Source organism: Leuciscus leuciscus, assembly GCF_965113295.1.
Source record: "Leuciscus leuciscus genome assembly, chromosome: 6".
Lineage (NCBI taxonomy): Eukaryota > Metazoa > Chordata > Actinopteri > Cypriniformes > Leuciscidae > Leuciscus > Leuciscus leuciscus.
The window spans coordinates 8,924,505-8,949,697 of NC_138730.1; the positions used below are offsets into that span (position 1 = coordinate 8,924,505).

At 38.2% G+C, this 25,193-nt stretch overlaps 1 protein-coding gene across 3 annotated transcripts; it reads left to right on the forward strand.

The window, feature by feature from the left end:
* Nucleotides 1-224: 224 nt before the first annotated feature.
* Nucleotides 225-24,766, forward strand: mylk4a (myosin light chain kinase family, member 4a). 3 transcript variants are annotated; one of them, XM_082173985.1, is made up of 15 exons: nt 225-1,383; nt 11,106-12,943; nt 14,045-14,135; nt 14,222-14,687; nt 17,034-17,311; nt 18,219-18,324; nt 18,929-19,022; nt 19,118-19,227; nt 20,399-20,540; nt 20,672-20,742; nt 20,831-20,959; nt 21,240-21,392; nt 22,607-22,685; nt 22,772-22,826; nt 22,943-24,766. In XM_082173985.1, exons 2-14 carry the CDS (start codon nt 12,437-12,439, stop codon nt 22,823-22,825), a joined length of 2,280 nt encoding a protein of 759 aa, XP_082030111.1. In that variant the 5' UTR covers nt 225-1,383; nt 11,106-12,436; the 3' UTR covers nt 22,826; nt 22,943-24,766. The 3 variants fall into 3 exon arrangements, with proteins under 3 accessions (XP_082030111.1, XP_082030113.1, XP_082030112.1); XM_082173987.1 differs by lacking the exon at nt 11,106-12,943 and having other exon boundaries at nt 244-1,383; XM_082173986.1 differs by lacking the exon at nt 225-1,383 and having other exon boundaries at nt 11,582-12,943; nt 17,037-17,311.
* Nucleotides 24,767-25,193: the final 427 nt, after the last annotated feature.

Consider the following 25,193-nt stretch of genomic DNA (forward strand, 5'->3'; position numbering starts at 1 on the left):
GAGGTCAATAAAACAGCTGGAGAACAATGTCACGTAACGTTACATTTACCTCAGGAAAGCCATTTAATGACCATATATAGCAAGTTAGTTGGTTAGAAAAATTAACTATAGAGAGTATTTGCTAAAAATGCTGTTTCCACTACTTTGTTATTTTGTAACATAACCCATGCAATGTGATTGGGTTTATTTACAGTCTGACTCGGCTCTACCTCCGCTTTTAAGAAGGTGAACTGCTGATGATTATGGCAAAGAATTCGTTCAATTTTATTACTGTCTAAGTAATTGCATGCTTCCGTGCTTTTATCATTTCTAAGCTCCTCGCCATTGACACCCTCAGACAAAACAAGATAATTGAATATGTCAACACATGTGACTTCTGGCCATTGTTTCATATCATAAATCCAGGAGGTGGCGCTTGTCAACTTCGTAGGATGAGGGACAGACAAAGTTACTTTGTTTACGGTCTTCGTTAAATAGTCTTGCCCGTGCTGCCACCGCAAACTAATGTTGCCATTGCTTGTTGCCATTATAGACATTAAAATGAAGTAAAACAGATTACAACCTTCGTTTCAGAGTCGAACGTCAAGCTGCGAACCGGAAGTGCATAATGGGTAGTTTCACGTCCCGTGAAAAATGTGAAAATGATAGAATTGTCTGTTTTATGTAACAGGGGTTCCCCACAAATAACCAGTTATAGTTCAACCTGAAGGGTGTCTATGTAGTATTTGTATTTATATGACATAAAAATTTCCAAATAAAGAACTGCAATCTGTGTACTGTATATTTGGTGTTCACAGAATGATGTTGAGAGCATACTTTGTGAATGATAAAAATATGTTTCTGTTGAAGGAGCTGAGATACAGCTGTATGACGCTTCATATGCACCTAGAGTTTATAATTTCATGTGCACTGAACTGTAGCATTGGTGTCTCAAGTAGAGGGGAACTGGCTGCCTTGTCAAGCATGAGCTCATTGCATAACAGTTGTTTAGACATCACAAGGATGGCAAGTGAGAGTGAAAAGAGGGCAGCCAATTCAAATAGCCTTATCTCTCCACCTGTCACTCATGTGTCACTAGAGACAGATGGGTTTGTCCCCTTGGTCCTTCCAGTAGTCACACAAGGTAGGGAAATAAAGGGGGCGTTGATTTAAGGGAGGCCCTCACACTGCAAAATCCACATTCTGTGCTTATCTAGACGCCCACATAACGGTCCTATGAGAAGAAATAACAAGTAGTCAGTGACAATGTATTGTTTCATCAAGGGCAGAGAAACTTGGATTGTTGGCAGTGTGTGTATTATGGCATCGTATCTTTGGCATAAAATCTGGGACTTACTCTCATACCGGAGAAAAGCCAGATCCCCCTCTTCCATCAACGAACAGGTAAATGTTTGTTTGTTTGTTTTCTTTACTGTAACTGTATTTTCTGGTCATTTTATAGCTTCAATTTGCAATCTGATGCATTTGCAGCTGCTTTAGCAAATCATTTTCAGGGTAAGGTGGACAGCAACTCAACCTGCCAGCTGTATTTTTACAGATTCAATGGTTGCTCAAGATAGCAACTGATATGTTCCTTTCAAGTAGTTCATAACTCATAGCTTTACAAACAGTGTGCCACTGGGCAGATGAAAAAATACTTTTCAAGTACAGACTTGATCATTTTTAAATAATTAGTAAATCATTAATTTATACAATATTTGATTTATTAACAGGAGTTAGTGCAAAGGACCCTTTTCTAAATTATACAATGCTATATTTAAACATATCAAGTGTAGTCATGCCTCTGGAAACAATGTAAGCGTTTGGCAGTGCACACCATGTCAATTCATCACAGACTAGATGTGTAACAGTCGCAGAAACTCATTCACCTGTTTCCCAGAGAGAAGTTGAGCAGCAGTGACGTAAAGAAGTTGTCAGCACCTGATGCTGTGAGTCACGAAGCTTTAAGACTTTACAACACGTTGACGAATGCCATGTGGTGAGGTCGGAAAATCTCTCGTTTCATATGACTATGAACTGGAGTCATGTGTAATCCATTGATCCTTGAGATCTGAGTATCTGATAGTCCATTTGTTAGCGCCTTTATTTCAAGCACATCCATCAGTTAACATCAGGCTCAATCTGTAAACAATTACAGAACAAATTAAGACTTTCTTTGCCTCAAGTCAAGTTTAAGTTAATTTCTTGAATGTTGCAAACTGTTGTTTGGTATAATTTCTCATCATCAGTTACTCATGGTTAGAGCTGCACGATTAACCGATAAAAAATCACGATCTCGATTCAAACACCCATGTGATCTCATTCGTAAATGGCCATGATTCACCTGTGTCTATTAAACCTTTGACAAAATCACACCGGGACATTCAAATCTGCGTTGGCGTTGCCGCTGTCTCAGAGAAAGCAGTTTTATCTAGACTATCTATATATGAAAACGGTCTTTTCCACCACACAGTATCCTTATTTCCATGTTACAAAATAGAAAAACTGGGATATAAGTTTATAGTTTGGATAAAAGTAAAAGTGACACGTGATGGCCAGGTATGGTAACCCATACTTGGAATTTGACCTCTGCATTTAATCCATCCAAGTTAGTGCGCACACATTAGGAGCAGAGTTGTGAGTAGTGAACACACTCCCGGAGCAGCGGGCGAGCGATTGGGGGTTAGGTGCCTTGCTAAAGGGCAACTCAGTCATTTCCTGCCGGTACTGGAATCGAACCATCACCAGTCCAACTCTGTAACCATTAGGCCATGACTGCCCACAGATGTACGATATACACAGATGTCTACGGCTGCGTTTACACTGGCACAAAAAATCCGATCTTTTACTCACATCCGACACCAATTTCTTGCACACGTGTAAACACAAAAATCTGTGTCCGTTATCTGGACATCCGACCTACGTCTAAAGACGCATATGCGATTCCCCTTTGAATTGCAAGCCACCACAAGGCGATGACGACTCGTTTAATCACAAAGATAGCTTTTTACTGTTGTATGATGCGGCAGACTGTGCCTGTATGTGCCTGTATCACAGCATTTTATTGAGGTGGGGAACTTTATATTTATCTTTGTAAAGTTAAGAAATTGCACGAACACAGAAACATTCAGGAGCTGGTTTTCAACCTCTGCCCGTGGCTTTTATAAATAAAACAGCTTCGCTACTGAAAGCTACATTATATTTCTCAGCAATGAGGTGATAACTTTGCTGTAATTAAACCAACCAGCTTCACTATTAGGTTACTCACACACTCTCTCTCTCTCTCTCTCTCTCTCTCTCTCTCTCTCTCTCTCTCTCTCTCTCTCTGGTTAATTCATTCGAATTCATTAAAAAAAATCTATATTACAGGGCTACTTTATTTCACTTCAGATTTCTAGATCTGAGCTGTAGATGAACAAAAATTATATTTCTGTTCCGTCAGATTTTGCGCTACAACACATTCATGACTCATGATGACAGCTGTTATCTTGTCCACTCTGGAAAATAATCATGACCACCCAACATGAATTATATAAATAATTTTAATAGCACGGCCATTCAAAAACAGGGTCTACCATGTGGATAGTAAAATGATAATTGAAAATCATATTGGTCGGGAATTAATGTAAACACAGATATCGGATACCAATCCTGTCTAAAGTGAGTGTAAACAGTCGGGCCAAAAAATCGGATCTGGACAAAAGATCGGATCTGTGCATTAAGACTTGCAGTGTAAATGCAACCTACGGCATCGATCAAAATAGAGCAAATCACCTTCTGAAAATAATGTGACACTTCAAATAACTATTGTATCAATTACATCTTTATGCCAGTAGGTGGCGACAAGTGTATTTGTCATTGAATCATTCATTAAAAAGATTCGCTCAAAAACGTAGATTCATCAAGTAATTAAACAAGTTAAGTATTTATGTGTGAGTCATTGCATCATTCATTCAAACCTGTTTTTTTTGTTGTAATAATTCATTCAAATTAATTAAACATTTTAAATACACTGCAGCAATTAACATTTTGTCAGAACCTCAAGTAAGTTACATGTTACATTTTGTTGAGTTGGCAGAATTGTGATCTCTGTTTGAAACTTAAAAAGAATGTTTCTCAATTTATCCTGCAGTTCAACTCATGGTAGTTAGTTTCCCTTTTCTTTTTCTTTTTTGGTAACTGGAAACACAACCTCTGCCCCTAAGAATGAAGCCATAAACACTTCTGTTATGTAATTTGAAGCACAGTGCTTTTCCAAATGTTTTATTTGCCATTTTTTGTGGCTATATGACTAGCGTTTGATTAGTTTATATTTATTTATCTTATTGTTCTGAGCTAATTTTGTTGAGTTGTCGTATTTAGCTTGGATGGCGAATGCCATTATATTTATTTATCCCAGGGCCACCAAAAGGAGGCTGAGCCATGTAGTGTCAGGTGATTTAGTGCTGTCAGACAGTTGGTATGCTCATTGTCTGCAACTAGGATAAATGGGATGTCCACCCTATATTGTCATGAGGCTGAATTTGAAATAGTCACCTATTCTGATGTTCACAAACAGTTGCACCTTCCATCACCCAATTTATTTATTTATAACTGCAGAGTCACAGATGCAACATTCCACTGTATGGTTTTTATAGTAAACAAAAGGGGTTTTACATTTACATTTATTAAGTTAACAGATGCTTTTATCCAAAGCAACTTACAAAATGAGTAATGCAACAAAGCTATACAGTACGTCTTAAGTCCATTTAGATCTTTTAGAAATAGGTTTAAGATGACAATTACGTCGAGAGTTGTCTAGAGGGATTCGGTATATTCCAATAATTCCGCCAATGGAATGTACTACAAAATGTTTTTCCAAACATTGTTCAATGTAATTGTCATGGGATCACCAGGTTCTCTCGCTATCACACAATGATCCCTGTCACCGGAGTACTAATCACCAGCACCTGTCAATCATTACTCCCCTCATCAGTCACCACTTATAAGCACACACCTCAGTTCAGTCTTTATCTGGCCATGAATAAGAACACAGTGTGAATCTCCATGTGAATCCAAGTTCCATGTGAAGATTCCAAGATGTAATCCTTGTGTTTATTTCCTCTTGTTTCTAACTCTGCTTCCAAGTGTGTATTCGCCTGCTATACTTACCTGTTCAATGCTCCAATGCCAGTCGACTGAGGTGTGTGCTTCACCTGCCAGCTCTGTCAGCTCTCCATCAGCCATCTGTGAGAAAAAGGACTTTCATTATCATATCATCACCCACAAACTATTTCATTTATTTATCACCCATCTGCTCTTCCTGCACCTGCTGTGTGTCAAATAACGTTTTTATCTGGATCCACTTACCATCCTGCTCAGTGTATGTTTCCTGACAGTAATGCATTGTAGCATATTTGCCTTATGTTTTGTATGCCATTTTCAGGCATTTTTTAAAAATGATACTTGTAATGAAATGGTTACAGCTGGCAAAAAATCAACAGGTTCAGCCTGAATGGTTGGCTTTATGCAGTTTGCATGAGTTCAGAGCACACAGGTTTTTATTAGTCCACTAGGAGGTTTTGTTGCCAGTTACTCGGCTGCTATAATTAGCTCTCCTCAGAATGAACCAGTCTCTGCATTGTCTATAGTTTGTCCGGTTGGGGGCTGTGAATCTTTAGCCTGGAACACACCAATCCGACGGTCTGTCGTCTGGCAGTTTTTGTGCGTCAGCACAAATTGGTCCTCGTCGACTTTTTTTCGGCCGATTCGACATGTTGAATCGGCATCGGGTCGTCGGTGAGAGAGAGAACTCTGATTGGCTGTTCGGCTTAGTGAACGAGTCACTGCATGAGAATAATAGCAAAACGGCGAGCAAAGAAGTCAAAACGGTACAGATAGAGGCTGTTCTAATGTTACGTCATCTTACCTGAGTGTTCCTTGGCGAATATTTCAATATTAACATGAGTGGAGTGGAATACAGAAAGTGTTTAGCAGGATAGATATTCAAAACGGTAAGCATGCTCTTCTTTGTTTACAGTTTGTGTATTGTGTATGGTTTCCCTTTTTGAATGACGAATATATCTGCAGAAATAGACCGTGGTCTCATTTACACGCAGAACGCGCATTCTAGCTAACAGTCGGCTGTAGTTCTCTCGGTGTGTTCAAGTGCAGCTTTTTACCCCGACGCGAGGCGACAACACGGTCGGCCTTCATCAGTGCTAGTTCGTCGGCGTCGGCTTGGTGTGTTCCAGGCTTTTGAAAGAGTTCAAGAGTTTAAGTTTTCATTTTTATCTCTATCTCTATCATCTTTAAGATTATTTCCCTCATATTTGACTTTTGTTCCAGCCTCTCCACCTCTCTTTCCAGTCTGTCATTAGCCGCGTTTCCATTACCCTTCAAATTGCGCAAATTGAAATTGCGAATTGAAAATGCGCTCAATGGAAACACGTCAATTTCGCAAAAACTCCCATTTATCGCAAAAAAAGTTTTTACGCTCGCATGAGGTGGTTTTTCAGGCAATTCGAAAAAGAAATATTTCGCAAAACTGCAATGGAAATTTTTTTTGTGCATTTACAGGTCACCTGACTTAGAAGGCGCGGTGTGTTTGGACAGAAAACGAGATGGAGTTATTTATTGAATTCATAAAAGACAAAAGAATGACAGAAATACTGGATTCTAAACCTCAAAGAAATGCCACAATCAAGACCTCGAAGCAGATATGAGGGAGAAAAACCCAGAAACACTTCATATGTGCCGCTCACAGACACAGTATAAGGGTCTTTGCTTGCCATTAATGCTTGGATAACACGCCTACGTTTCCTTCCGTTAATAATAATAATAATGTCTAGTGCGGTACGTGGCTGTGATTTATTATATATATATATATATATTATAACTTAACAACGTCCATGACTTATCGCGAGAGGAAAAAATGACGTTTTAGTCGCATAACATCGGTTAATGGAAACGCCGTCATTTCGCAATAGTTTTTTATCGATATTTAGAAAAAAATCACAAAAGTTTTGCGCGAATCTTTAACGGAAATGCGTCTTGTAACAGCCTGTTTAGTTCCTGTCTCTATGAAGCCCCTCCTTCTGAAAAGTACAGTGTGCTCTGATTGGTCGGCTGGAGCAGTGTGTTGTGATTGGTCAAGCGCTTTGAGCGTGTTTGGAAAATGTCCTGCCCCTTTCCATAACCGCCAGTTTCAACAAAGTAATTAACTCAACCAGACCCGGACCCTTTATTTTGCTTATACTTTGGGTGTGAAATTATTTTATTGAGGAATATTGTGACATGTTCATTCGCAGAAGAAAACTCAAGACTACAATGGAGGCGTTTCGGGGAGTTCAGAAACAGTGTTACTGATATAGAGTAACTTCTGCTGGAGGTGCTTTGTAACTTTGCAGACCTTTTTCATTCTCAAACAGCAACATTACACGTTAAAGGTATAGCGGAGGATGTTTTACTTCCTGGTGGGTAACCTATACTATTGGTCCTCCTAATTGTCAATCATTCTGGTGAATCAATCAAACTTTTCAAAAAGTGGAGAGGGCGGGTCTTATCTAAAATTTGGAAAGATCCTCCGCTATACCTTTAAATAAAGTTGAACATGTAAAAAAGCATAATAGGACCCCTTTAATATAGATTTAACACAATAGTAAAATTTGATTTGATGTTGTTTGTATTTCCTTTGTGACCCTTTGTATTACCCTTTTGCTCAAATAAAACTATTGTAAACTGGACAGTTGATCCAATAACTGAACAGACTAATAAAATATAATATTCAGAATCATTGTACTGTTGGTTGTGCAATGCAGTTACAAGCCATTTGTGGTCCTTACATTGCCTACTTATCAAATCTTGGCGGTTTTCATCCAAATGTTAGATTTATTTTTTTATTTTTTTTGCTGAAAAAGTCCACTCCAAATCACAACAGCACAAATGTGTTGAGGCACTAAAAGTCAATTAGCTCAAGCTTTTTAACTACTGTGCAATGACATGTGAAGACAGTTCTTCTCCCCTTATTTGATATTAAATTCCATTCTTCTACAAGAAAAACATACAGAGGTTGTATGTGTACTGTATCCACATGAGCTTCAGACTACTACACTAGCCCTGAGCACAGCTCATATTTTATATCCTTTGGGCACGTGTCATGTCTTGATTCCGTCAATGGAAAGTTGAGTGGTTGGCAGGCAAACTGATACTGGAACTGAGGGCCAAGGGGTTTCAAACCACCCCCAAATGTCCTGGGACAAAGTGTTCTGGCTGGATGGAGGGGCTGCTCAAGGCTCCCCTGCTGTGAATGGGTGTTGCAACGTCACACTGAACTAGCTCACACTCTGTGTTTATATGTGTCCATCTCGCTCTCTTTGGAACTCTCTGTAATTCATAAATCAAGTATTATAGACAACATAAAAACTGCTCCTCTCTCTCTCCATATACATACAGTACATTTACCCACCCTCAATCAGTTTTAAACACTTTTTTTTCTTTTTTTTTTTTCTGTGGGACACAAAAAAAGATACAATATTAAAAGGGATAGTTCACCCAAAAATGAAAATTCTGTCATCATTTACTCACCCCCAAGTTGTTCCAAACCTGTATGAATTTCTTTCTTCTGTTGAACACAAAGGAAGTTCACAAACAATTTGTCATAACAATATCCATTGTACACAATGCCAAGTTTAGTACAGAGATTTAAGAGTGAATATTCAATTTAAGAGTGAATAACCACTTAGATTGACCTGTTTTCATCATACAAAGTGATTGTATCACCTGAAGACTAAGATTAAACCACTGGAGATGTATCATTACTTTTTCTCTACTTTTATGTAGGCTTACCTTTTGAAGCTATAAACCTTTGGACCCCATTGATTTTCATTGTTTGGACAAAGCAGCTTAACATATTTTGTATTTCACAGAAGAAAGAACATCATTATATGGTGTAGGAAGACTAGAGTTTCTAGCCAAACATGCCCACTCTACAACTAAGATGTACAAAAATAAGCTAATTGACAACCACAAATTACTGTCAAATTTAGCAATGGGTTTTGGGTATAGAGCGCATGCACTGATGTAACAATTTCGTAAAAATTTATCGGAGGGCCATTTAAAATGGGCCAAATTTTGCTTGCAGTGACAATAAATGACCAAAAGTAAAGTGTCACAGTAAATGGAATGTCCACAAATAAACACATTTTATGTAATGCTTATTTGTCAATTTGTCTGTTAAAAGCTGAGATCAAATATTGGTTCAATATTTTTTTATCTGTATTTCAGGACTACACCTGCCTTGGTATACCTTGGAAGCTTTCATTGTAAATATACTGTAATTGGCGTTTTATTGTGTATAGTATCAAATTAGTGCATAAACTGTACAGTAATGTTAACGGTCAAAACATTAATAGGAATGGTCATCTTAATCAGGTTTTCAAAAAGACATTTAACATTGATTTTGTCTGATGGGTGACAAACCCATTGGATTTTTTTTTCTAGCACAGGGTCTTCATGTGCTTCCATCGTCCTGTAGCAATAGCCCTCGTGTGTATCCGTTTACCCAGCTTAAACTTTCCATTTGCCAAAAGAACAATTCGTGCTTGGACCTGTTTGGGGATTTCAGCCCTAGTTCAAGCTTCAAAACATTTGTCTCACCTTGTCCAAGAGGTGACACAGCATGCCTCAATCTCTGTAGCTGCGTATTCATTACTGCACAACATGTGTTATTTAGCTTTCATATCAGTAAATGAATGGCCTGAATGCAGTGTATGTCATCTTGGGCAGCTGTGCAGCTTTTTTTTTTTCCACGCTGCCATAACTAGCAGTGCAGCCGTGTTTGTCACTTGCTCACCGCAGCACCGCACAGTAAGACTTGGCTTAAATCTCAGTATGGCTGTATTACCTCCTATCTATCAAGTTTCATTGTAAACTGCTAGTAATATAAACTTAAGACAGTTCTTGTGCTAGCTCCTGTTTACTCATCAGTCTCACGGTTTTGTTGTCTTGAAATGGTACTGGCAATGGTACTCTGCCGTTTTGTGTTACTCTGACTCCGACTGTCCAAATTTATACTCTGGCTAAGATAGCTGATGTGTTTTACTTGGATATGCTGATGGGCTGCACATACATGTATCAAAATGTGCTGTCAATCAAACTCACACTGGAACAGTGGCGTCCTTGCCTGTACGCAGAGTACGCACATTGCGTACCCTGACAGCACCAACATTTAGATTTGATTTCTCTAACCATTGCTAAATCATATATGCCATTAACAATCATGTGTGTCAATAAATATTTTTGAAAACTGTGGGTGACTTTTCCCTTGCCATGTTTGTCTTTCAAATGATTCAATGAGAAGGTGATCATGTTTTGTGACAGTCTCTCATTTAAAGATGGAGTAAGTCTACTAACTGTGCTGAACATTTTTTCCCTTCTAGTTCTAATATGTTAGTTTGCCCTAACAATGTTTCCAGGTTCCTATACAAGGGTGCATTAAACTAATCATTTTTATAAAACAGGTGTCGATTGATTGCATTTTGATTCCTTGAGTTGTCCTTGAACACATTCGTGCTGCATTGTAACACAGTATCTATTTTGTCTTAGACAACATGCAGTGACTGCCGTCTACATTTCTACTTTGTAAGTGTCCAAGGACAGGTGATGCACACCCTGGTCTCACTTTGATCCCGTTGTTCACAGCACCATCAGTGTCAGATGTCCACTGCCAGTACATTATGAAAATAGGCAACAGAAGTCTGTTTCTCTTGAGACTCGCCCAGCCCTTGTTTAAACATACAGTTTTGCGAGTTATTGGGTCAAATGATGCCTGTGACTTGGAAACGGTGACTATGGTGTTGGGTATACACTAGAGTGACTATAGTTGACTATAGTGTTCTAATGCTATTCTGGGAAGAGACATTTTAGTCTGGTAAGAATGGCATTTAAGAAATATAAAAAAGGAACACTGATTTGAAATGCACACGGGACTACTACACTATAACTAGGACAAGTGAACTGTATTATGGGGCAGAGTTTGAGAGGGTGGAGGGGGGCTTCGTATTTCAACCTCTTAGTTAAAATTGATCCATAACTGTCTTAACTGTGGATGGGTAAGCTTTACTGTTTTTTTGTTTTGTTTTTTTCAGGTTTTTTTTCTGTGGGTTTCCGCTCCAAACCCCCTGAACATACAAATTCGGTGCTCCGACCAACCCACTGACGGAGAAAATCGCATTGGGCTAATTTTGATTGGCATTTGGCCTAGTTTTGTAGCACAGACCTGGCAGCCTTGGGAGATGGTGAATAGGTCAGAACACTGGCACAAGCTCTAGTTTCAATCGAGAGAGGGTTAAAATTTTTTTCCAATAGTGTGATACCATTTATCAGTTTGTCTGTACATAAGAGGATACATGATCCTATTCAATAAAAAGAATGTATGTAGCCCCTAATGGGACACACTGATAGTAAATAAATAAATAAGTAAATAAATTAATGAGATGGGAGAAAAAAATATATATATTTCAGTGGTTTTGTCTTTCCCCAAGAAATTCTCTCACAAAACTTGTGTGACTGAAATAATATGAGGTAGGAGGAAAAACTATATTTCAGTGCTTTTGTGAGGGAACACAATGTTTCTCATCGTAATGCAAACATTTTGCGAGGGAATGCAGATGTTTTACAAGAAAACCCAATCAGGGGAATGCCATACTTTTGAGAGAGGACAAAGTTTCTCAGAAGACTGAAATACTTTTGCGAGAGAATGCAAAAGCATTTTACCTCCCATCTCATATTTTTTTTCCATCACCATGTCCCCTTTAGGGGGCTCCCTATTTTTGTTCAGTTTTTTCCCCATAATTTTTTGAGCGACCTCTTTGTGTGCTCTTGGCTTTCCCGACTCCTGGCTTCATTCCTCCTGAATACGAGCCCTTGGAATTTCTGGGAAGTTCCATCAACGTAAAATATTAAATAACATGACGTCTCTGATCGAACCTCTCAAGGTGAAAGAGAAGTCAGTACTCAAGTTTCTTTCCATTCATTTTCTGAGCAGCCCTTTCTGGAAACCGAGTGTCTCCGGGGCCCCTTTGACACCTGGCAGGGAGGCATCTGCCATGGCTTTAGCACTCAAAGCTTCTAAGATATCACACAGCAATTCCTGAGCCAAACATAGCCCCTCCCCGGGAGTTGCTGACGCAAAACCCCATACCAGTTACATTTACTGAGACCGGCTCATTCCATTCTTAATGTGACCTCCCCTTTGTAGAGGTACATAGTGTTCAATGGAGAGGAAGAGATGGACGGATCAACTTGTTATTGGGGGATTTAAAATGTTGATGTTATCTGAGTTTTCTGCTTGGCACATTGTTGGATTATTGATGTCTTATTGAACACCCAGATTGAGCTGGCTTCATCTTCTGCAGGTGAATCTCTGTTAGGTTTCCCAGAAGTCTGGTTGGTTTTAGTTGAGATCTTTAATACTACCATGAATTCTGCTGACTCTAGCACAGGTATTGACCTGCTTCAGGTCAGGATTGAGTCCTTGAGTAGCAAAATGGACAGGCTCATAAGCATCCAGGAAAAAGTGCTTAGCCGACTCGATGGCATGTCTCAGGACATTGATGGAATTGAGAAAGATGTAGAAACTCTAAAAGTGGAAAAGGAGGAGATCCATTTTCCTCCAGTTATCCGTACAGGACCAGCCAATGAGATGAAGGAAATGTGCCAAGAAATGAACAGCATCATGTTGGCAGTAAATCAACGCTCAGAACAGCAAACCCAGAAGCTGGAGGGAATGGAGAGACTGGTGACGAGCATTCAGCAGGTTGTTAGCTTTATTGGAGAAACAGTGAAAACTTCCAAAATCATGGATATTATGTTCAAAGGGCCGGCTTCTCGAAAAAGCAAAACGGCCCTCAGGTCCAAGGATAGTAAAATTAAACTGATCGCCAAATGCCAAGCGTCAGATAACAGTGAGCCTCTCCTTACCAAGGTGAGTTAAATCTCAACAATGCAAGATTAGATGATGCTCGATTGTCTGAGTATATACTGTACAAACAGGTGAAATAGTGGCATTTCATGAATAAAATGTCATCATCATCAATATAGTCAAATAAGCAATGTCGTGATTTAAACATTTCCATTCATTAAATAGAAGCTTTCTCAAGTAGACATAGAAGGTATGGTGCCATTTTGAAAGGTTTTTAAAATGGTCCCATGGTCCTTACACCAGTCACTGAGGTCAGATTAACTTTGAAGCACATGACTAATTTGGCCTTCATGATGTGAATTATTGGAAAGGAGAATATTACCTAGATAAAGCTGGATTTGTGTGTTGGGCTATAGTTTCAACTAGATGAAACCCCACCCCACACTGTTTGGCCTTCAACATAACATGTGTTGTGCTATTGTAGATAGCCCACATATCATCAGCCAAGCTATGTAAGGGAAAGTCTTCAACTGATGGTGCCACATTAGGGGAACCATGTCATTTATGCCTTCCTTATTGGTATTTCATAGGACAGTCAAATGAAACCCGCACTTTTATGCCCTAACACTTTTAGAATAACTATTGAACAAGAGACAAGTTGTGCATAATTGTCACATTTGTAATTATTTTGAGCAATATATTTATTGATTGTTTCATAAATTAATTTTATTATTAATTTACTACTGTGTTTTATTGTATTCATAGTTGTATAGTTGCCTCCTGCATCATTGCATGAAGAGAAGCCAAGAGTTTATTTCCATGTAATATTTGGCTATCCCAGACTAACTGTGCTTCCTAACAACCCATCCCACTTATATTGTGTCTGTGCCAGAAAACGACCTCTACTAAAGGCACTAAAGGCTCTAAAGGGACTCGGAAATCTGACCCCAACATTCTGAGTCTACTTACAACCTCAAGTATCTTGGATCAAAATATTTGCTTCAGATGTACTAACTTTGTAGGTTCATGAACCATGCATTTTACACAAATTATTAGCGACCCTGAAGAATTGCATAAATTCGGTACACATTACCGTTTTGTTGACAAACTTTAAACTTATTTTCTTATCTTATTTCTTTGCAACATTTTCATTTTGCTCCAAAGCAAAAAGATCACAAAGGTAAAGATGGGAAGTTTCATCTGAGCTTCAAAGGCCTCAAAGCACAGAAGAAGAAGAAACCACCTGATTCAACTGGTAAATACAGCACTAAACAAAATGCAAATAAAGTGTGACACATTTAACACAATTTTCACTTTTTCTTTACTATGTTCATATTGCAGTTGATACAATCTCTTTGAGGAAACAGACACTGTTGCTTGAAGAGGTTCAGAAACTAAATCAAGAGAATATAGATCGCTCTGAAGCATCCCAACATCAGGAAAATTACGTGCAGAAAACTGAGGAACTTATCCTGGAAGAAGCCAAGATGCTTGAACCTGAACAAGAGAATAACTCAGAAGAAGAGAAGGAGGTCACTCCGGAGCTGAAAGAAGATGAGATAAAAGACACAGAGCCAAAGATAGAGGAGATCCAAGTTGAAACACAACAATTAGCAGAAGAAGAGACTAAGGAGATGCCCGTAAAGGCCACTGACATGCTCAAAGATCAGGAGGAAGAGAGTACGGAGGACCAGACGTCTACTGAGGTTCCTTCAGAACCTGACATTACTGACACAGAGCCGCCTACACCAACTGATCCGCCTACACCAACTGATCCGCCTACACCAACTGAGAACTCAGCGCAAAGGTGAGCTGTGAATCTGGTGGGGTTTCCATGTCATACACCTCATGACCAAAAGTATGTGGAAACCCCTGTCTAAGTAACATGTTTGGCTATTCCAATATTTCAAATAATTACAAAGCTCAATCCTACTGCATTCTAGAGCAGTGTTTCCCAACCTTTTTATAACAAAATTGCACAAACATGCATTGCTTTAAATGGCATATTAAAACTGGATATAATATTAATAGTACTCACAATTAAGGTGAAACTTAAGCTTAAGTCCGGTAGGAACACAATAAGGTCATATAAGTAGCTATAACGTTGGTGATGATAAAACAACTAATTTACATATCGTCAGGCTGAAACCTCATATTTTTTATATAATTAAACAACGTATCGAAGTTTGTATTGTGGCTTATATGGTCAGACACTTGTATGTGTCATTATAATAACGTGTTATGAAAATCGAGCTTACATGTAGGTAAGGTTTTCTTTTTTTTTTTTTTTTTTTTTTTCAATGAATGACAGGGATCAGTGTATTTGCTTCAACAAGATGGCAAATGCCAGACTAAAGCCCTATTTGGACGGGGTTAGTTTAACATGGAGAGGTTGGGTAAAGTAATTATTACCAGAGCTTCTCAGTGATTTTAGTCCAATGTCAGTAAAGATTACAGTGGCTTTTATCTTCTGTAAAAAGGTCCGGAAAAATTCCCTCAGGTAATACTAATCCCGTGCGAATAGACCCGCTGTAAATATGTACGTAAATATTCAGTTGTTTCCTGTTTAAAAGTAGTTTCCCGTGTTTTTATTTTCTCCCAAGTATGGAGGTGCTAGAAAAAGCATTCAGTTGCTTTCTTGGGGGTGGGACAAGTCTTTGGCTTTCTGGATAAGATTCAGATCAAAAGGTTGAAAGCACTTGTTAGAGGCACAGAATTTCTTTTAGCTTCAGGTAAGTGCCTATTACCAACAGAATCCAATCAGAATTTAATTAATTTGATTAATAAATCGTTCGACTGGACTATTATATATAGGTTATATAATTTATGTGTTTGCGCACATAAACGGCAGTGCTTAAATTGAGTTACCCCTCCCACTTCTGCTAGTTCTGAGATTTCTAAAAAAAAATGTCCTGTTGTAAAAATTACATTACTTCATCTATCCTTGAAAAACTAATCCTGTCCGAAAAGGGCTTAAGACTCTTCTCCACTCTTTAAATATACAAAAAACATATACCCTTGCATTCCAAACAAGCAGAGACTGTTCAAACTGCGTGTGGCACTTCACTCACATTTGAGGCTGGTGGAGTTTTGCAACCAATTTGAGCAACCAATGGAGTTACGAGGTTTAGTCACAACTTCTTTTAAATGCTTTTCATTGGTAAAATATGGGTGACTATATATAGAAAGTTGACAGCATGGGGAATCAAATGACCACTCAGTCCCCTTGCGACACACACCCAAGTTTGATGAGCCTGTGGTGGACCTGCCTTGGCGGAGAGTGTCTTGTGGTACATGTCCGAAACACCCAAAGAAGCCAAGGTGCACAACTGAAGATGTGTCGTATAGGAGGAAACATCACTAAGTGGTCACTAATGAAACATTCAATTTAGAGATATAAGGTTTCCACCTGACAGCAACAATATATTCTTATTTGTAGCATTTATTATTATACTTTTTTTGGAATCTAATAATTTTCCACGGCACACCTGACAACCTGGCACAGGGGTAGGGAAACACTGCTCTAGAGAATTGTGTGCTTGACCTTGCTTCCAATTTTGTGGCAACCCTTTTTTATTCTGGCATGACTATGCCTCTGTTCATGAGGCGAAGTCCATATATAGTTTATTGATGAATTGCGAGGCTAAATGTGAGCCAGACTCCATCACCCAACATGCTCTTGTGTAACCAGTCCTACTCGACCCTCCCCGACCCCGACCCGGCATGGGAGGCGGGGATGCTAACAATGTTGCTAGACCACAGTCTTTAGCGTCATTCGCTAGTGCGCGTCTTGAGGCCAGGGGAGTGAGGTTTTACCTGCAGCAAGGTTTTTTAATAGTGCTATTCTCAGAACACCTTTATTATATAGTATGCCTAGACTACTGTTCATGTGATTGGCTGAACAACCCAGAACAACCTTACTCTGAAAGTGTTGGTCAATTATTCAGTTTATATTAGTATTTCTAAAAAACATAACTTGTTAATACATACATATGTAAACACATAACATGTTTCTGAGACTACCAGGAGTCTTTGATTGAGAAAAAGTTTAAGCCTGATTTTTGTGTGAAAACATTCATACAGGCACAAACTGCACGGCTATAGTGAATGAGACCGGATGTCTTCACCCTCTTTTCTGATTCTGTTGTTTCAGCAGTGAGTCTGAGCTGGTGGATGAGGTGACGACCAGCAGCAAACGGCGCGTAACAGAAGAAGATATTGGTTTAGAGGACCACAAGAAGAGCAGGGTTGATGAGGGTCAAGACCAGGGTGAGCAAGAGCCAGAGGAGCCACAGGAACCCCAGGAACCCCAGGATCTCCATGGTGTTTTCAAAGCTGATGGTGTGGAAATCAAGTTGGATTTTAGCAAACTAAAGAAGGAGAGTTACGAGGATGAGGATGAGGATGAATATGACGATCACTTCTTCATCGGTAAGATTCTCAGTGGTTTATTGCATAATTGATACAAAATTATGGAATATATATCTTATAATCACATAATCCACCATTCATTTCCTATTAATCAGTTTGCTACAACAATTACCAGGGTTCATTATCATGAACTAAAACCGTAAAAAAAAAAAAATTAACAATATGGAATTGGTAATGTAAACACACGGTCATAACATGTCTTGATGATCTAAAACCCGTGCAAACTGTACGATTTATAATAGTCCTTAACAACTGTTGCTTGTCAGATGATTCCCCCATGTCGCAACGATGGCTAATGTCAAACTAGCGATCAGAGGTTATGGCTTTTTCAATGGCTGATGCCAATAAAAAAATGTTTGACACACCTATTCATTCTTTATGCTGACTATTTTCCATATTTTTTACACAACGTACATCCTGGGATGCATATTTGAAAGAAATTCACATGAATAATACACGCTTGATGATCTTTTTCCTACTATCCACTACAACTCACCGTTTAAAAAATAAGTTAAAAAAATTGTCAATTTAATTTTTAGAAAGAAATTTGTATTATAAGAATTTTTGTGTGTGTGTGTGTGTACTAAACACATTTCAAGCATTTGAACACTTCTCAGTGAAATATTTTAGTTAAGTATGTCTAGATCTTTCACTGTATGTACTGTATATACATAATTCAATTTAAGTCTGTCACAAAGTGGTCAATCGCCAATAATCGCAAATAATGGCCGAATTATCAGGTATCGCTATTTGACCAAGAAAGTCTTGAAACCTAGTTAAGCATCTCATGTTGGGGAGCAGCTTTCAAAAACATAACATATGTGTCTGGTCAGCATGTCAACTGTTTAACCTCCATGCTTTTCCAGACATTTCTATTCATTGTTCTTCATCTTCTACTGTCCTGCAGATTGCACTCCACCTCCACCAGCACCCTTCAAACACCGTGTTGTGTCTGCCAAACCCAACCAGATTAACAACTTCTACACTATCAACCGACAGGAGGTTCTCGGAGGGTCTGTAGAAGTATTTTCTTGAAGTTGGAACCAATTTCTCAGAACAGAATGTTTTAGAGACAGTGTAAATTCAGGCAGTGTCGTCTGCTAATCCCCTCAAAGGCTAATTGCGTTACATTGCAGTCAGTCTCCACTCACCCGATTCATAACTTCAGAGTCAAGCCAGTTATTTTTACATAGCGATTTCAGGGTATGTGAAATAGTACCTCCACGCCAGCTGGAAACTAATCACTAGGTGTTAATCCTTCTCTTCAAAGGGAATTTTATTCTTGTTGTTAATGGAATAGTATCTGAAAAATATGACACCCTCTACATTACAAAAGTGTCCCTGAAGTCTTTACTGATCTGCACCTCTAAGTCCTTTAAAATGTTGTTTTGCATACAGTTGCTCAAAAAAGTATTTGGACACTTAAGCCACACTTACACATGTGGGAATGTCATTGCAGATGTCTATATCTGCTCTCACATGCTGCAAGATCTCTTTTCTCAGAACTTATGTCAATATCACTATTTCCTTATAGTGGGGGGATAAATGTGATTCTCAAAATTTTGATTCTTCTAGTTGTCTTAATAGTCATCGATTACTGCTTTTATCTCCTTCCAGAGGTCGATTCGGTCAGGTGCATAGATGCATGGAAAATTCCTCTGGACTTACTTTGGCTGCCAAGATAATCAAAGCTAGGAGTCAAAAAGAAAAGGTACAAAGAACCAACCAGCATTTTTTTTTCAAATGTAAATGTTTCCAAATAGAGCTCAGTTGTAAAATAATAGCTTAATGTGTTTTATCTGATAGGATGTGGTGAAGAATGAGATTCAGGTTATGAACCAGCTCGACCATGCCAACCTGATCCAGCTTTACGCAGCCTATGAGTCCAGGAACGACATTATCCTTGTACTTGAATAGTATGTAGTTTTGGTACATTCTGAATGGCTGGTTACTATTACATGCAATTGAAACAAAATGCAGTGGGTTTGGTGGGATTTTCACTGGCGTAAATTTAGCATGTCAATCAAAATATATTATCAACTTTAGACCTTTGCTAGGCTGTAATATTTAGATGAGCTGTGGGTTATTAAACATATATAGTCTTTCCTGTGTTGTAGAATGACTGACTAATAAGTAGAGATGCTACTATCTTGAAGCTTCGCCTTCATCCGCTTTCATTTGTGTTATTTATAATTTGAATCACTATTTGATGTAATGTACTGTCATAATCAGGGCTTGACATTAACAACAACCAACTCGCCAAATGCGGGTGGATTTCATCAGTCACTCCTACTAGCCACTTTGGTGGCTTGAATTTTATATATAATACATACATTTTTCAATTGTAGTCTTTTAAAAAAGCATCTAAAATGATAAACTAAGTGCAAGTCAAAAATATCTATTTTATGATACATATCGATACTGAAATATCTGAAATGCTTCCAATACTCATTTTCCGCAGAATAGATACACGATACCAGCTGCTCTTTCTCACTCTCTCATCTCTCTGACTCTGACAGCGAGTGACACACAAACCTGCCTCCCCTCATTCACTCGTTTCATCTGCTCCGGAGGAATATTGTTGGAGTTACATTACTTACATTTCAGCATGGGATTGCTCGTATTAGGCATAATTTTACACATTCCCGCAGATTTTGTTCTCACACCCAAAGTGCAGCACATAAAGCTGCCTCTCAGTACTAAATTGAGTTCCCATCCGAAAGGGGTCGCTGGGTAGGAAGCCTTGGGCGTGACAGGTGTCTGAAGTGGCAATGAACTTGTCATAATAAAGGGAAAAAATACATAATAAAAAAGGAAAAATTACAATTTACATTGTATTTTTTTTTATTGGAGGGGATTTTTTGAAGTGATGACAATAATAACTGTAAACCATAAACAGCCTAATATACCAGTTGAGATAATATAAAAAAAATATCTATATGGGTGTTTTTTCCCTATGGTATCGATGGCCAGTGAAAATGCTGAGTGACTAGTAACTTTGGAAAACCGCTAGCCACTGTGGCTGTTGTTTAAGGATTAAGGTAAGGATTGGAAAGCTAATTTTGTGGTGATCCTTCCCCTGAACAGTGTTGATGGAGGAGAACTCTTCGACAGAATCATTGACGAGAACTACAAGTTGATGGAGCTCGACACAGTGACGTTCATCAGGCAGATCTGTGAAGGCTTGCGCTACATGCACAAAATGTACATCCTCCATCTGGACCTAAAGGTGCAACAATAAAAACAATTAAATCTTAAAATATGGCCCTCGCAGGAGGGAACCAGCTGGCATTCCTCTTAGTTTTAAAACAAATAACCTCAGTAACCTTTATAACCCATGTTGTTTCTTGTGGCCGGCAGCCAGAAAACATTCTTTGTGTCAGCAGAGTAACTAATAAAGTCAAGATCATCGACTTTGGACTTGCGAGGAAGTGAGTATGGTCACGGCATTGTTGTCTTTGATACAAAATATCAAATATTTAAAAAGTATTTAAATTGAGAAACATTCATTCTCTTCAGGTATCAGCCCAGGGAAAAGTTACGAGTGAATTTCGGCACGCCGGAGTTTCTCTCGCCTGAGGTGGTCAACTATGATTTTGTGTCGTTCAACACGGACATGTGGAGTCTGGGCGTTATTACGTACATGCTGTAAGTTGCATATGCTGTCAGGTATACTCTGAAAATGTTCTAGCTCAATTGAAATGTTCACTTTAGCAAAACTTCCCCTTCATTTAATTTTTAAATGATTCACTTAAAGTTGTTTTTTCAATTTTTTGAGTACATTTATACAATAAAATACTATAAATATTCAGGGTTAATTCAATGTGTTGTTTTCCATTTATGGGTATTTTTTGTGTGTAAGTGTAAATTGCTTCAAAGAAAATCCTACACCATATTTTTTTTTTATTGTATAAATTGTGTTTTATAGGCTCAGTGGTTTGTCACCCTTCCTTGGGGACAATGAGAATGAGACACTAAATAACATATTGGCCTGCCAGTGGAACTTTGAGGAGGATGAATTCTCAGAAGTCTCGCCAGAAGCCAAGGATTTCATTTCCAAACTCCTTGTGGTAGATAAAAGGTATACAAGAGAGTTGTACGTGTATTAAAGGTGCTATATGTAAGATTTTTCATTTATTAATCGCTTTATTGCCAATGTGTGAACAGCTTGCAACAAAGCAAAAAAAACGAGACCTTTCCCCCGACTTTCTAGGTTGTCTATGAAAACCTGTTGACTGATTTATGTGAAGGATTCTCTTTCGCGGGCAAAATCCAAAGGATGTGACGTATACGCTCCTTAGAGAGTCTTCCGTTCAGTGACATGAAATGAATGCTTATACAATGTTCCAAATAACGGCAAAAGATATATTCTGTAATGTAACGTCAGTGTGACATAAAAAGAAACAGGATTAATTCATTCAAACTATTGTCTCACAAAGCAAGATCTATATAGTCTATAGTCTCATAAATACTTTCAAATTACACTGTTATGATAGTTTGATTATAATGACCTCATCTCTCGACATGATGCCGGTGAATTGCAGAGCTGGTGCAAACACATACACATCGCTATGATCAGATGCTTTCTTCACTGCTGTTTTCTCACCGCTGTCGTTTTTGTTGTGTTTACTTTGTTATTGAGAGGAAAGAGCGAAAAAAACTATTAACATATTCATCTAAACGGTGTGGGCGCCGTCTCTATATTCGTTAACAGTAGGCTATATCACTGGTATTTTCAACTTATTTTTTACTTCTAAGCAAATAATGAAAAAGAACTTCGCCGTGAGTATATCAGGGCCTTGAATCACGTTCAGTCTCTTGTACGTTATGTGAGCACAAGAGCAATAAGTTGCTGACTGCAGTTCACTTAATAGCCACTGGTGTCGCTAATAACAAGGGTTTCTGAATTCTACATATAGCCCCTTTAAAGAGACAGTCAACTGGTTTTGCATTATTTTGCTGTCCTAATGGTGCAGTCACATTAGAGAAATATTCTTCTGTTGGTCAGCATTGGCGAATTCGCATGACCAACTTGAAACCGAGCAAAAGAACGTTTTTTTGGCCCTTACGCAAACCCCCTGAAATTTCGCTACATGTGACCTCATCTTAACTATGCATGATTATATGTGCATAGTTATTCCCTCCGATCATGTCAGAACATACCTGTGACCCATTTTGGATTGCATTCGGCTAGTTTAGAGCCACTGTCTCATGAGATAATGGCATTAGTTCATGGATTGGAACCTAAACCCTTGTTTTTATGTCAATGGATGTTTTCTCTGTGTTTTTGTGTAGTTGGAGGATAGGAGCAACAGAAGCGTTGAAGCACCCATGGCTGTCGGACGCAGCCGTCCATTTCCGCCTGCATGAGAAGGTACAGTCTGCGTTTCATTCTCACATTGTTCTGTTGAATTAAGGGATTTCTTTGGGCTTCTAAGAGTAACTTGGTTTTCTTGACAGAAAAATATGTGCCGTTCGCGCAGAAACTCCTGTCTGCCTCCACCAGAGAGTTAATGTAAGTCCATTGTCAATATATCGTAGTCTAGAGAATATATTGTTAAATGTATGCTATTTTTGTGTCCGCAAGCGACATTATGATATTTGACCACTTTTCTCGGTTTCCTCTTTTAGAGGGACCAAGCCTGCTGTGGAACCATGAGGATTACTGGATGTTATATTACATACAGATGTATTTCATAAACTGCCATTTCACTATATGTTCCCCATTAACATGTTGTTAGTTGATGGAAATTCTTAAACTACAACTATATGTCACATGCAATTGATCCTATCCCAGAATTTGAAATGAAGAGAAGGTGGAATTAGATTTGGCAGATTCCAGGTTCACATGCTGATTTTTGAATATGCCGTTCATTTGTTTTGAGGCACCGGGAAGTTCAGTTCAAAGGCCAATATATATATATATATATATGTAGGAAATAAGCAGTATAGGAAATATGCACCAAAAAACATACTTGAACCATAAAGCAATATAAATCATAAAGTTTAATTAAGGGCATATAATGACAACAGAGCTTTTGACTATTATAAATGTAAGTTCAACAGCACACAGCTTTTAGTTATGGTTTTCATATCTTGTGAATTTCAACAGATTACGTAAACATTCTATGACACTTTACCTCCTCTTTCCAAAAAAAACACAACAACAACACAATAATGCTTTAACAAGCTCCATCTCTGGAACATCATGGTTTTCAAGCTTCCTCAGTGGTATGCTGATTTTTGAATATGCCTAATATAATAATTGAAATATACCTGAATTATAAGGGAATATGAGAGATTATTGACTCAACATTACCACAAATTCACGTTCTATGGGAATGCAAAGGGATGCAAGCTGTGATTTTGACAGAAAACAGAAAAATTATGTTAAAGCTAAAATATATTCATATATAGTTTTTTTCACTTTATGTTTTGAATGTTGAGTATGTGTCATTGTATTATATGCACTTTAGAACATTATTTATTTTGAAAATAATATGAAAACGATCTTAATAGATTTTAAAAGCAAGTCTAGTATTAGGGAATTTGTTTTATAACAATGTCTTTTTCATGTAAACATGAATGAAGAATATCGTAGAATTAAACAAATATAATTAGAGAAAAGTCGTACCTTTCTTTTCCTTTATTCAGCTGGTCTTGTAAATGAGATATGAGACAAATATGCAATTCAGTTAAGACTACGGTAAGTGTCTTTTCTAATTAGGCAATGAACTTATTTTTGGATTTAAATCTGAATTAAAATAGAATTTTGATTGCTGTTTAAATGATTCACATCACCCCTTAGTCAGGGAATAAAAATAATTTAAATGAATTATTATTTTTTTTTTTTTTTTTTTTTAAACTTTATTTAGTTTAGGCAATATTATTGTTGTTGACATATAAAGCCAATGCTCTTATTTTACCTTTTTATTGATATATGTAATATGTCCATATATTCCTTAATAGGCCCAATGTAGAAACATATTGAATGACACTTTCATTTACACTTTTGACACTTACTGTTACGAGACAAATAATTTCTCCATGAACTAAGGTAAGAATGTACAGCATACAAAAGCATGCTAAATAAAAGCAAGACCTACCAAAGATCTGCACGTTCTCTTCCATTGAAGACATCTGGTTGGTCTCATGTGAGTTGCTTCCATGTCTGTGTTGGATTGTAACACAAGCTTTCAGAGGCACTGAATCCTCCTCAGCAGAGTCGCTCCTCAACCCATTTTTACAGCACTCGTTTGTGTCCAGCAGAGGGCAGGACAGAAGACAGTTTCCCACCACAGTTATATGGTTTGTTTTGTCATTCATTACAGAGCTGTTGCTCTGTTGTATAGCATCAGAAGAATGTTCTTCTACCTTTAAAGTTATAGTTTTAATCAAAACAATGATACAAATCATCAATAGCTCTTGAAACACCAATTCTCAGTCCTGACCAAGCGTGCCGCACAAGCCCTGAGAAGTGAAGCCAAATCGTCTCGATCGTCCCCCAGTGACTGGTCCTAGTATAGGTCATAAACCCCGCCTCCCCATGTTATTTAACGGCACATGAGACCAACTAAACAATTAAATTACACTTCAAATATCTTATTTCCAAAGATGGTTTCTGTAATTTACTGTAGCTTTTATCACGCTGATGTAAGTTAAAGTGATTCACCGATTCTACTGCGCAGACTCGGGTCCCAAGATGTCATCGTCATATCGGGACACTGGCGGCTTCACTTCTCACCAATGGAAGAGAGCGAAGGGGTGTCGTCCATCTTTTTTTACAGTCTATGGTCCTGACGGATTAAAGTTTGGCTGGTTAGCATGAACAATTAGCCCAGCTAGTAGATGCTGCACCTTTCTGTGCAAAAGCCTGTTCCTC

What these genes read in the sequence shown, in the direction of transcription:
- mylk4a (XM_082173985.1), top strand. Translation starts at nt 12,437, where the DNA reads ATGAATTCTGCTGACTCTAGCACAGGTATTGACCTGCTTCAGGTCAGG. An exon ending in ATTATCCTTGTACTTGAATA is followed by an intron (nt 19,228 to 20,398) that starts GTATGTAGTTTT and finishes TCCCCTGAACAG; the next exon opens with TGTTGATGGAGGAGAACTCT. An exon ending in GGCGTTATTACGTACATGCT is followed by an intron (nt 20,960 to 21,239) that starts GTAAGTTGCATA and finishes TGTGTTTTATAG; the next exon opens with GCTCAGTGGTTTGTCACCCT.